Source organism: Microtus pennsylvanicus, chromosome 6 (assembly GCF_037038515.1).
Source record: "Microtus pennsylvanicus isolate mMicPen1 chromosome 6, mMicPen1.hap1, whole genome shotgun sequence".
Taxonomy (NCBI): Eukaryota; Metazoa; Chordata; class Mammalia; order Rodentia; family Cricetidae; genus Microtus; species Microtus pennsylvanicus.
In genome coordinates this window covers 54,717,647-54,731,078 of record NC_134584.1, presented here as the reverse complement: position 1 = coordinate 54,731,078, position 13,432 = coordinate 54,717,647, and the positions used below count along the sequence as shown (strand labels likewise).

Here is a 13,432-nt window from a genome sequence, read left to right as displayed (position 1 = left end):
GGATGCTGTATGTAGATTTTCAATGCCTAAGAACATGATTGAGAGCTTATTAAGAATATGAATGACAATGTTCTTGTGTTTTGGATGTTCTATAGGAAGTTAGTCATATGGGTACCAATACAGGTGTTATAAGCCAGGAAAGATGTAAAGATGTTCCTTAGTAATAAATTCGTGAGTCTGCCTTGTACAGGATAAGCCTAGGGGTGGTTAATAAGTGGAGAGAATGAAGTCAGAGGGATGACATAGGATCAGTAACGAATCAAGACTGCAAATGTCTCAGTGTAGTTCTTTTGTGGGGAGGGCTCCCCTTCTTTTCAAAAGCTACGGAATAGTTCAGAGCAGATGACTTTCAAGACGATAAAACATGGGAATTTTGCATGATATAAAAGATGGCATAAGCCGGGCGGTGGTGGCGCACGCCTTTAATCCCAGCACTCGGGAGGCAGAGGCAGGTGGATCTCTGTGAGTTCGAGACCAGCCTGGTCTACAAGAGCTAGTTCCAGGACAGGCTCCAAAACCACAGAGAAACCCTGTCTCGAAAAACCAAAAAAAAAAAAAAAAAAAAAAAAAAAGATGGCATAAGGCATATATTCCAGCTCATGCCAAATGGCAAAACAGGACTTCTAAGCTTTTAATATAATTGTCAGCTGCTGAGGTTCTACCCAGCCCTCTCTGATATGATGCCCAAAGTATCCATGTCTACTGGGGAAACCTTCTTCTTAAAAAGAGTGTGTGGGGGATGCTGGAGAGATAGCTCAGTGGTTAAAGGCCCTGGTTGTTCTTCCAGAGGATCTGGGTTCAATTCCCAGCACCCACATGACAGCTCACACCTGTCTGTCACTCCAGTTCCAGGAAATCTGGCATGTTCACATAGAAATAAATGCAGGTAAAACACCAATGCAAATATAAATAAATCTTTTAAAAAAAAAGGTGTGCGCCCATGTGTGAGTGTAAGTGTGTGTGTGTGTGTGTGTGTGTGTGTGTGTGTATGCACAAATATGAGTAAGCTACAGTACACTGTGGCGTCAAAGGACAACCTCAGGTGGTGTTTATTCTTTCCACCTTGTTTGAGACAGAGTATCTAGGTTTCTCCCTGCAACATGCACCAGGCTGGCTGGCCTGTAAGTTTCTGGGGATTCTCCCATTTTTCTCTCCCATCTCAAGCACTGGGATTTCAGATGGGTGTTACTGTGCTTGGATTTATTTGTGTGCTTTCTAGGTCTTTCACACTTGGCATGGCAAGTGCTTTACCCATCGAACCACCTCTCCAACCTCCTTCTTATAATTATCAATATATCAGGCTTTCTTCCAACAGACTAGGAAGATCAAGAGACACCTTCTACCTCTCTATAGTTGCTAGTACAGGTACCTGCAAATCTAAGGCAGTGACCCTCACAGACTGATAAGTACCCAAAATGAAGGCCAAGACAGGCTATTAAACTCTAATGTTCACTGTGACATTACAGCTCAATGTTATTATTAGCCAACATGTTAAATCATGGACAGAATTACATTTCTGTAATGTCTCATTAACTCTTGCTAGGAATCTTTTTAAAAGATACAAGCAAAATCTATAAGTTCATAAGCTAGGTATTTTGTGGATTTTCACTGCCTTGTGAGAGACAGTTTGCAAATCTCTGTAATGACTTTTTGATGTAGGATTCCTCTCTATACACTATGAATACGTTTTGTTACCATTGGTTAATAAAGAAGCTACTTTGGCCTATGACAGGGCAGAATATAGCAAGGTGGGAAATCCAAGCAGAGCTAGAAGAGGAAAGAAGGCTGAGTCAGAAAGACATCGTGTAGCTGCCAAAGGAGGACACCCAGAACCTCACTGGTAGGTCACAGTCACATGATGATACACAGATTAATAGAGACGAGCTAACTTAAGATGTAAGAGCTAGTCAGGAATATGCCTACGCCATTGGCCAATCAGTGTTGTAATTAACATAGTTTCTGTGTGATTATTCGGGTCTGGGCATCCAGGAAATCACACGCATTCTCTGTTTACAACCCTTCAGTGGTCCTGCGCCAGCCTACCTCCGGTCTGTGGGATACAGTTCCACAGTGACCACGTCGAGAGAATTCCACGCTGAGATGGTCAGCCCATTGTACAGACACAGCATGCCTATCATCATTGATTCACTGGTGCCAAACCACAGGAAGAAGCAGCTGATCCCTGAGAGCACCATGGAGCCACCTGCCAACAGAGGACAAAAGATCAACTGTTTCCTGTCATCCCAGTAAAGCAAGGACCTGTGGGTCTTGGAGTGCTCTCAAGCAGACAGTTCCATGGGGAAGCTGTAGACTGGGCTCAATAGGACTTAAGTTCAAGGGTATCCACCAGTTTGAATGTGACATTTACCAAAGGCCATGATTCCTTACTCATCTACTTAAGTGGAAAAATATGCACTAGTTACACATAATGAGTGTTTCAGTCTGTAACTCATGGGGGTTGCTCATATGAAATGTAACTAGACACAGTTTTTACTACAGGTCATTTCTAACGACAAAGGTCTAAGGGATTTCGTATGAACATGCATTCTAAAGGGACAGGGAACAAGGTAGGACACAGGTTCTCTCTAGATCACAGGGGCAGCTTTTTTTCTTTCCAGGAATATATGCACACACCTAGCATGGTTAAACGCCCAATTCTGTCCATCAGCAGAGCAGACACTATATTGCCTGGCAACACTGCCAACGTCCCAAGAAAGTTGACAAAATAAATCCAGTAGGCGCTATAGTCATCATCAAAAGTAATCTGGCATCCCGTCTTGTTGTGAAGAAATGAGCAGTTTTGAAATTCACTGTCGATGAACTTATATGGCTCAAAATCTGTAGGAACAACAACAAATAAAATCTATCAAGCTCTTGCCAGTCACAAGTGACAGATCTGGGTGGCAGCAGAAAGCCCACGGAGAGTTCAGCGTAGAATCACAGTACTGCCAGCTCCTTGATGATCCCAAGGCTGAGTGAGGCTGGCTTGACTTTTTGTGTCTCCTTGCTGGAGCATGAGAGCTAGTCTGGGATCTCACATTACAAAGTAGCAGTATGGAGCTCTCCATTGTTGGATAAGGAACTGAATTAACTAAAATTTCAAGTTATCTCCATTCCCTATGGTTGGCCTTTGCCAACCATATTATTGCTTACACCTTTACAATATTACTTTACATTTACCATGTTACATAAAGACCAACGTCTTTAATAGTAACAAGTCCTATATAATGTGATTATAAAACAATTTGTCTTCAATTATACATAGGCTGACCTACCTCATCACTATCATTTTTAGGGGTTCTGAGGCACACAGAAGGAATAGGACTCTCTTTTGAGTCCTTGAAGCTGCGTTTATAATTTAAGGTCTATGCAAGATAAATTCACAGAAGAATGAAGGTCAGTCTCCAGGGAAGGTCGCCAGCATCCCTTCTTTGCATCTTACTGTCGTTATTGTTGAACTTATTTCTCCAAGAAGGATTTTACATGTTGCTAGGTTCTGCTAAGGGAACTCAGGGCAAAACCATCACCTTCCTTGCTGAGTTTACCCTCCATTCCCTCAAAACTGCTGGTCTTATGGGGTCGAATGGGTTAGAAGACAACACTCTGCCTTATTCTTAGTGGAGTGGGACAGAACTGGCTCCTGACTGAGCGCCAAAAGGCAGGACTGCTCACAGGGAAGATATTCATTCATCTTCCTTCAGTGTTGGCATGCGATTCTAGACAAACGTGTAAGAAAGGGAAGGCATGGACACCACAGTCACATGGACCAGGGCTCCAAGGTTAGTTGTAACTAAGGTTACTAGGTCATTTACTGTGACCATATCATTTAGCTTTTCTAAGCCTCGGGAATTGGGAAAACCGTCTGAGATTGCGAGTGTCTGACGACCTAGACCGTATTGTACACTTCCTTTATTTTTCTGGGAAGTTTCTGAAACTCCATTGCACACTTGGGGCTAAAGCATTCTAAGTTACTGAGCACAGCCACACACTGTTACCTCTGTGAACTGGAGAGCTAGACAGGTTTACTTAAGCAAGAACCAATTGTGAAATCAAGATTATCAAAACGAATAAACCCACAGGTTAATTCTTTGCTTTAAGAATTAATTATTCCCCCAGAGGCTATTTTCTTATTTTGTCATCTTTGAAGGTAGCCTCTATATTAAATCCAAGAAAGCTAAACAAATACCAGCTTGCTTTTGATTCGACCTGCTATGGGAAAATCATTCATTCACACTTCAATCTCCACTTCTCAAGCTTCTGGCCCCAATGTCACATGATTACGACATTTCTGCCAAGACAGAGGCCCTTTGAAGGCTCCCTGTTGCTGCTGTAAGTAGAGTAAGCTATACATTACCCGTGTTCTCAAAAAGGGTATCAATAAATGTGCAGTTCCTGAAGTAGGTGTTGACTGAGGTCACATCGTCAAAGGTGCAGGACTTAAACACGGAATCTTTGAAAGTTACAGACTTGAACTTGACTCCGAGGAATCTGTACACACACACAAACACAAATGAATTGACTTTTATCTACTCGAATTCAAAGCCAAGTCAATGGACTTAGATCTATGGTACCCTGCTATGACCATCTGTAAGTTATAGAGGGCACCTTGGTTTTCTAGGCATGTTACTTTTGACCTTTTTGTCTTGGGGATACGATTTTTTGGCCATACCATTGTTCAATATTATTTCCTGTCAGGAGAAGCAATGACACTTGAGTTCTTTGGATTTTCACAACGATGGCAAAAGTTGAGAGCTGGAACTGTGGCTCTGGACTGTTGGGTTTTCATCACTATCCTCTCCCCAGATTTTTTTGAAAAGTCTCCATTGAGACTTGTGAATCTCACTTGAAGATGTGCTAATATCTGAACATTATATTTTTACCTATATTTATGTATTATAGCCATAGAGATTAGACCTAGGAACTTGCACATGCTAGACAAGTGTTCTACAACTGAGTTATATCCCTAGCCCTCCAAGATTTTTATAAAGTCCATTTCCTAAGTTTAGAACCTTACAGGGCCAAGCATGGGAGTTCTGCTTCTTTGTGGGAGGGATGGCTGACCAGGGTGAAAAAATGTACACTTATTTCCAGGAGTCTTTTCCTTCTCGTAGTCAAAGATATTCCTTGAGCCAAATCAAAATACAAGAGCCCTGCTGAAACATGCAGAACGATGAAATGGGGTCAGATACATTTTTAAGGTACTACAATGCGATTTTGATAATGGGCTCAAAAAAAAGGAACTTAATATTGTAAAAGAGCCTATGCGTCATTGAAATGGACTCGCTGAAGCCACGGATGAGTGTGTATCAGTGAGCCTGATACCTTTCTTAGAGACTCGGTGTATTCCTAGCAAGCCAAGAGAGGGGAATGCTTGTTGCCCCACCCTTAGCAGAGAAGGAGACTAACCCTTAGTGTGAGCTGACCAAAACCAGCCCACTCCGTGCTGAGTACACTCAAAAGTCTATTTGCATCCGCATGCCCAGTTGCATTTCTCAACTGAAAATGTACTGTGGCCTCACAGACCGACCACCTTCCCATTCCCCACTCCAGGAGCCACACTGAAAGCTGTTAGGTGTGCTGACGGAGGCTGAAAGGGTTGTGAAGGTAGAAACTCTTAAAATGAGCCTGAATCTGGAAAGGGGAAGCAATTTAAACGTGTAACACACACGGGCATTCCTGGAGTGACATTCAAATGCTTGGAGAAGGGAATGGGAAGCCTCTCCCCACTACCTCATGTTGTCTAGGGACTTAAAGAGGCCTCTGGACTCTCCCACAACAGCCTGCATACAGAAAGGAAGGCTCCCTAGGTATCCGGGCAGGCCACCCAGAGAGTGTTCTGGGTCAGGGTGTAGAGGGTCCCCACTGGGGAACACACAGGGAAGCTGTCCTTTAAAAACCAGTCAGCAGCAGGAGTTCAAATTTCTTTTGAAAGACAAAAACCTTTTGTCTATCTTCTAAAAGAAATCTTTTAAATTCAAAATATATGTTTGTAAAGTTTTTTTTTCTTCATTTGGGGATCCTAAAAAAAATCCTCCCTATGTGTGCGCATGCGTGTTTGTGTGCATGAGGGAATGTGGGCGTGTGGATGCCACGGCGTAAGTGTGGAGGATGGAGGAAAACCCCCGGCACTGTTTTAACTCTTCCACCTTGTTGGAATAGGTCTTCTTGGTTTTCACTGGACATAGCCCAGGCTAGCTGGCCAGTGAGAGTTCAGAGGTTTTTCTGTCTTCATCCCCATCTCTCCAAAAGAATACTGGGATGATAATGTGCGTGCAATAGTGTCTGGCTTTTTTTGTGGATCAATCAGGCTTTCGTGGTAATGACTTTAAACACTGAGTCATCTCCCCAGCCTGGGGTTTGGACTTCTGAGACAGATTTTGGGGATGGAGCCCAGGCTAGCCTCAACCTCACAGTCTTTCTGCCTCTGCCTTCCAAGAGTTGGGATGACAGGTGTGTGCCATCACATCTGGCTCAAAGATTTTACAGTAGAATGGTTAAAATTATTAATTATAATATAATCATTATACTGAACATTAACAAATGAGACATCCAGTTTAGAATGTTAAAAAATATTACTAAAATTATGACTGTCTCAGACACAAACACTATTTAAAAATATCCCCTTTTCCTGTTGTTGTTGTTGTTCTGAAACACCGTATTATGTGGTACATTCTATGCTACGAGGGGTGCTGGGTTCAAGCTCATTGCCTCCTGGCTCCCCACCCCCAGGGTTGGGATTACAGGCACCATCGCACCGGCTGTATCTTAGAAATTTCTAATGGCAACATTTTTAAAATCCAATATTTATCCCACAGTCACAGAATTTGATGCTCGAGGTTCTCGGAAATGCACATGCAGCCCTATCTGTGGTTCAGGTGGGTGACTGAGGCAGACACTGTGCCGCTCAGGCAGTGAGCAGGTCTCTCCCTGTGGTGTATGTCTCCTAACGTGGTCCCCATTCATTCGAGTGCTATGCTTTCTTCTTTCAATTTCATAAATTTCATTATTGAAAAACTTGTTATAAACAAAGCCATTAAACGCCCCGAAAAGATGATTGGGCTTCTTATTAGACTGCTAATTAGAATAATGATCCCCCCTACCATATGGGCAAGTATCCATTATCTAGGCCACAAGCATTTCACAAGTCTTTTTATCTTAATGAACAGGATTTTGCCTGGGGCAATTTTGGTTATCTTGGAATTTTAAAAAAATTTCAAAATTCGGCCCAGTGGTGGTGGCGCACGTCTTTAATCCCAGCACTTGGGAGGCAGAGGCAGGCGGATCTCTGTGAGTTCGAGGCCAGCATGGTCTACAAGAGCTAGTTCCAGAACAGGCTCCAAAGCTACAGAGAAACCCTGTCTTAAAAACCAAAAAAAAGGTCATCATTCTAAAAATTAAGACAATTTTCTAAGCATGATGAGCTCCTATGGGTTCATATCAGCGGTTTCTGCTCAGATGATTCAGACATGACCATGGGGCCCTTGTCTATCTGTTTTTCTCTCTGAAAAGATGAAGCAGACTCACGCCCTGAGCTCCTGTCTCACCTAACGCTAAGAAGTAGCCTGATCCTGTGCTCGTCCTCGCTAACCCTCCGCTGTCTTCACAGCCCTTTAGGAAGCAACACAGTTTCAGAAATGGTTCCGTTGTTGTATTTTATTTAAATTCCAAGAGGCACATGATTGATTCAACGCCAGTTCTGAAGTAGTTTGAAGTAACTGAACTGCATCTCTTGAAAGTAGACTTTCAATGATTAAAATACATCCTCAAGTAACAATGCAATTGAGAACCCCACAGGTGTTGGTTATTAGTAACTGTACACCACTACAAAGCCAGTGTTTGTGAGTAGCTAGCGCATTAAATTATGTCAAAGTTTCCCAACCTGCCATTGTCGTACTCCATTCCAGTGTGGATCTGGTTCTCCATGGTGAAGTTGATGCTGAAGTTTGCGTATTTATCTTTTTGCACATTTTTCGTTAGCAGGGCATATTCGTCAGACTGCAGATGTTTAATGACATCAGGGAACCAAACCGACAATCCATAGTACCTGCAAAGGTGAAAAAACATGTGTTTTTAACAGTGCACACAAGGCCACACGAGGCTCCTAACATACCAGGGCGGCAGTGGCTTTTAGAAACACTTTCAGCTACGACGGTCACCTTGAAACATTTGAACAAATCATCACACAGTAATTGACAGTTCAGAAGTTGGGAGCGTTTACTTGACATGCCTCCCTTCTCCTACCTCCCAGAACTAGGGATGGCACCCACGGCCTCACACATGCCTGGCAAGTGCTATCCTACTGAGCTATGCCTCTAACTCTAAGCCTCCCAACCTAGAAATGGAGAATGAAGTCCCATGGCTAACCAAGCTGCATAGAATGAGCTCCCAGGATCCCTGCCCAGAACATTCCCCTTTCCCTTCATCACACCTTGCTAACAGTAGGCAGGGAACCTCTGTGTTTGCTGTAGTTTACAGATACTGAGAGAGGGAACCTGTGTGGTTAATACTGGACCCAACCAGGCATTGAGAGAGAGAGAGAGAGAGAGAGAGAGAGAGAGAGAGAGAGAGAGAGAGAGAACACAAAGACACAACTGGGAGTCACAATGTGACAGTTGATTTTGTCCACTGAGAATTTAAATGTCACTTACCCAAAAGACAGGGTGAACCAAACAATCGTAAGCTTTATGGTGTTTTCCCTGACTGGGTAGTTGAAACATCTCATAAAAGTCAACCAAATCTGTGAAATATTGGATGGTTAGTGTTCCTACACAGTTACATAGTGGACCCCACTCCCCATCCCTTCTCATCAAATTATAAAAGAGCCAAGTCTGCAGAATTGAATGAATTTTAACTATAATATAAAGTCTTAAAATCAATATAGAAGCAAAGGCTGGAATTTTCTTCTTCCCTCTTTCCTTCCTTCTCTCCCTCCCTCCCTTCCTCCCTCCCTTCCTCCCTCCCTTCTTCCCTCCTGTCCTTTCATTTTTCTTGCAGAATTAGAGACTGGACTTGGAACCTCAAATGTGTTAGACAAGTGCTCTACCATTGAGCTACATCCCCAAGCCCCCTTTTTAATTTCGAGATAGGTTATCATCAAGCTTCCCCAGGCTGGGCTTAAACTAACTAACTAATTTTTTTTCTCTCTCTCTTTCTTTCCTTCCTTCCTTTCTTTTTTTCCCCCTAACTCCCCTGCCTTAGCCTCCTGGAATTATACTACCTGGAATAATAGGCCTTCATCACCAGGTCTACCTAGCAATGCTCACTTTTCAGCTTCCTGGAGGCCACCAAATACTGAGATAGACTTTCATTGCCCTGACTCCTGGCCCAGCACTTTCCTTCCTCAGGATGGCATATTGGGTAGCCTCTGAGCTGAGAGGGGTTCCGTTGCCTGGTCCTAGTGCAAGAGACAGGTGTTCTAGATAGAGTGGACAAGTCTTCCTTGTGGGACAGGCATAGTCAGTCTCTCTGTGACTACCCCCAAATGTCAAAAATTGACATGTAGAATGTCGTGAAACAAACTCATACTTACCCCATACAGTTCTGTGCGGACCCGAACAAAACACCTCCTATACCATGTTCCTGTGTCGCTCTCAATCTCAACCAGCTCATCAATTTGCTTGGGAGTTTTGATTTTATTTACCTGTGGACAGCAACAGAGTGCAAAGGGTTGAGTTCCCTTCCCTGAAGTTGCTGTATTTAGGCTATTTATTTTAAGTGAGAAAAACACAACTCGGAATAGAAAGTGGTACTTGATAAGAACTCTGCCTGCACACAAGAACACTCGCAGAGATCTACAGACCCAAAGGGCATCTGAGGGAACTGAATATGACTTAGTGATGGGGAAGGCCAGAGAGAAATGGGGAGGGGGAGCAAGTGGGGATGGGTCGCCCAGAGACAAAATGCCCCCTTTTGCATCATCCCCATAAAGAGCCATGCCAGCAGATGAAACACCAGAGACAGGAGCTTCTGCATGTAGAGTTACTTTGCATGGAGATTATTTGGGGGGGGCACTATTTATTTGATGAATTTGGCTTTTAACTGTAGTTATTAATACTTGCTCATGCACCATTTATCCATAGAGCATCACTATGACCTGTTTTTCCTTCACCCATAGGCTAACCAGGTGGTTGACCAGCAGACACTCACAGATGGCTACAATGGGAGATGTTTCCATGGTGAGCGAGCATCAACCCTGACTCTTCAGGTATGCAAGAGAAAGAAAAGATGATTCAGAGTGATAATGTATGTCTGTGACTTAAGGTGGCCTCTTGAGCTAAGGGAAAGAGCCACAACACAGGTGAGCAAGGCTGTCAATACAGGGAAAGAATGATGGGGAGGGAGGGGTGGTGGAGGTAGAGAGGGAGGGAGGGAGGGAGAGAGAGAATCCCTGTTTTTGGATAAAGAGGACACAATAGTATGTATGCTATTTTTCCTAGGGGCTGAGTGGGTTTTTCTTTTCTTTTTTTCTTTTTTCTTTTCAGCCTGCCCATATCCTAAATAGCAATTTTATTGAAGATACTGTTTGGAGGCTGGGTATCTTGGTGTCCTTCAAATTGTGCTAGGAAGGCAGTAGTCTCTTTTGACTATACAAAAGACACTGTCTCTAGTTAGCAAAAACCACTTCTGAGTTAACTATGGGCTCTCAAATAAAATATATGGGGAAGTTGGTTTTCTTTTGGAGACAGTATCTTACTATGTTGCCCAGGCGAATCTTAAACTTGAGATCCTGCTGTCTGAGGCTTTTAAGTGCTGGGTATACAACAGCATACAAACAATGCCTACTTTAGAGTTTTTAGTTCTTTTTTAAAAAAAATCATTGGCTGCTTAGCTTTTGAGAGTTTCCATTTTTCCAGTCATCAATATCTGTTTTTTCATAATTATTTGAAATATATTTTATTTGTTGCATGAGAGCCAATATCTCATAATTTAAATAAGATGGTTTGCAGTTAAGTTCGGGCAGGGCTGGTAGTACTTGCTGGTGGCCTTTAGGATAAGGAAGAGGTTGAGGACTTTCAGAACGGGAAATTCTGACTGAGAAGGTAGCTTTTGAAGGACCATTGGACACAGAGGATGTCCACAGAGCTCTTCGATTCATGTATCTGGATCTTGGAAGATCTGTGTAACAGGAGTCAGAGATGCAGGGAGCAGCTGAGTCCAGCCAAAGAGAGTAGTCAGAGTTTTAAGAGATGCCAGCTGAGGCCTGGGGGATGGCTCATAGGTCAGAGAGTTGGGCTTGCTGCTCAGCACATGAGGGCCTGAGTTCAAATCTTCAGCACTCCTAAGTTGGGCTGTGCCTGTGTTGTGGTGGCTGAATAAAAGAATTTTTGGGCTTGTTTTCTCAAGGGAATAAAGCCAGGAAGCAGAGTAGTAGAACAGAATGCCCAGTGGCCTCTGTGCACCCTTAGGTAGGCACACACAACGCGCATACACCATACAATCACACATACAGATACACACACGCCACAAGTCACCTGAACACAAAGCCATGGAAAACAGCACCTACAGGAAAGACATGGCGAGAAGAGATTCAAGCCCCAGGACTGAAAAAAAAAGATCATCTTCTAAAGTTCATATTACTCTATATTGATTTAAAACAACGTTATTGAACGTTCAAAGAACGTCATTGCATTGTCTGGCCCCTTACGGAAACCATGCCTGAAACTCAAGGATTCTCCGAGAAGCACACTCACCGTGAAGACCTTCTCTGGCTGGCCCCGGGCTCTCATGTTGGTATCGTGAATGAGCTTCAGAATCATCCAGGCTTCATCATGTTTTCCCACCTAAGAAACACACAGGCAGTCAGGCCTAGGAGCCAGGCATTAGGACCCCTTGCCCTTCAGTCATCAACCACCCTTGAGTTTTCAGAGCACACGGAAGGCCACTATGCAAATGTGTTTAACTCTTCTCCACTGAAGCACGCAGGCCAAGGATACCACTATAGAACAGCTGTTCAAAGAATGTGCCTTCAGCTAGAAATAGCGCTTACTACAATAACGCTTCCTTTATTAAACAGTGAGCAATAGCCCCCTCATGGAGTGAAAGCCGCTTGCTGAGGGAAGCGCATGCGTGGTTTTGGCTGTGAGCCCTCTTCGCTTAGAGCATGTTTCCATGAAATCAAACCCTGCAAAACCCTGTGGCAGGAAGGGAGAATGCACCTCTCGAAGAGGCAGACATACTTCCCTCGAAACGGTAAAGAAGCCTTGCCAGTGTGCAGGGATCACTCGTGATTCTGTGTCAACAGGCATTACCTCCAGCAAGAAGCGAGGGCTTTCCGGCATGAAGGTGAGGGCCACCACAGAGGAGACGCACGGGAGTGCGCAGACGATGACGAAGACCCGCCAGCTGTGGAACTGGTAGGCTGAGCCCATGCTGAAGCTCCATCCTGGAAAGGGACAGAGGAGTCAGAGAGAGAGCCCCTGTACACTGCAGCTGGGCAAGCACCATGTGGGGCCCTCGGGGATTCGTCGGTCAAGTTCTACTGTCCACAGAGGGGTGAGCTGATCTACGAATCAGTTACAGTGGTGGGCTCAATTTAAGACTGCCCTCCCCCAAGACAGTGCTTTGGATGAATGTGCCCAAAATCAAAAGAATCAAGATCTAAGGTGGGGGTACATGTAGGGTTATTATAATTAAACCTTAAAGGCCAATGTGGGAGAACATGTTTTTCAACAGGCTACCACGCTGGGTGTCTTCTCTTTACTCTTCCAGACCATAATCCATCCTTTCCCATCTGTCTATCAGGAAATGACCTGCTGTGGACTTCATCATCCAATTCCCAACCAGGTTCGGGGGTGGAATTCACATAAGCTTCTCTGGGTAGCACAGGCTGGCCTTGAACTCATAATCTTTGTGTCTCGGCCTCCTGACCACTGTGATTATATGCATCTGTTACCACACTGGATTCCCAACTAGGTCTGAGTTGGGCATCTTTTCCTTGTTCTCCTTCCCCCTCCCCTGGCCAGGCAGAAGAGTGGCCTACTTTGGTGTCCTCAGCTGGTCACAGCCAGCCCTCCCACTGCTGGCCTTTGGGCTTGGGGACTTCAGGACTCTAGCATGTCCTGCTAGTCTCTTTCAGCCCCTAAAGCTCTGCTAACAGTCCTTTCATGATAACACTTTTAATGGTCATTTGGGGGAAAAGCTGACTTTACAGTGCCCTTATCAGAAACAAGGACTTGTTTCTTTACTCATAGACATCATAGAGAATAGCAAGGTAAATATCAACTTTAAAGCAGCCAGTTTAAATGTTGGGATTATAAAGATGGAAGTTCTAATACAATATAATGAGACTACTCACATGGGCTAGATAGGATAAATAAAAATTTCTTCAGGAACAGCTGTTTGCATGAATACTGAAAGTAGATCTCCAACAGGGTTCCAAATAAGACAGAACAAAGTGCATCAAATGTAATGGAAGCCAGAGCAGGGCTTACAG

At 43.9% G+C, this 13,432-nt stretch overlaps 1 protein-coding gene across 1 annotated transcript in view; it reads right to left on the bottom strand.

Moving 5' to 3' along the window:
• The window catches only part of Sv2c (synaptic vesicle glycoprotein 2C), a 189,528-nt gene that overhangs the window by 21,225 nt on the left and 154,871 nt on the right, over window positions 1–13,432 (bottom strand). Inside the window, exons 5-12 of the mRNA XM_075976275.1 lie at window positions 12,249–12,382; window positions 11,691–11,780; window positions 9,530–9,640; window positions 8,649–8,737; window positions 7,880–8,044; window positions 4,355–4,488; window positions 2,635–2,838; window positions 2,044–2,203 (exon numbers count right to left, since the gene is read on the bottom strand). Coding sequence (XP_075832390.1) covers window positions 2,044–2,203; window positions 2,635–2,838; window positions 4,355–4,488; window positions 7,880–8,044; window positions 8,649–8,737; window positions 9,530–9,640; window positions 11,691–11,780; window positions 12,249–12,382 — 1,087 coding nt within the window. The remainder of the gene's footprint in view (window positions 1–2,043; window positions 2,204–2,634; window positions 2,839–4,354; window positions 4,489–7,879; window positions 8,045–8,648; window positions 8,738–9,529; window positions 9,641–11,690; window positions 11,781–12,248; window positions 12,383–13,432) is intronic.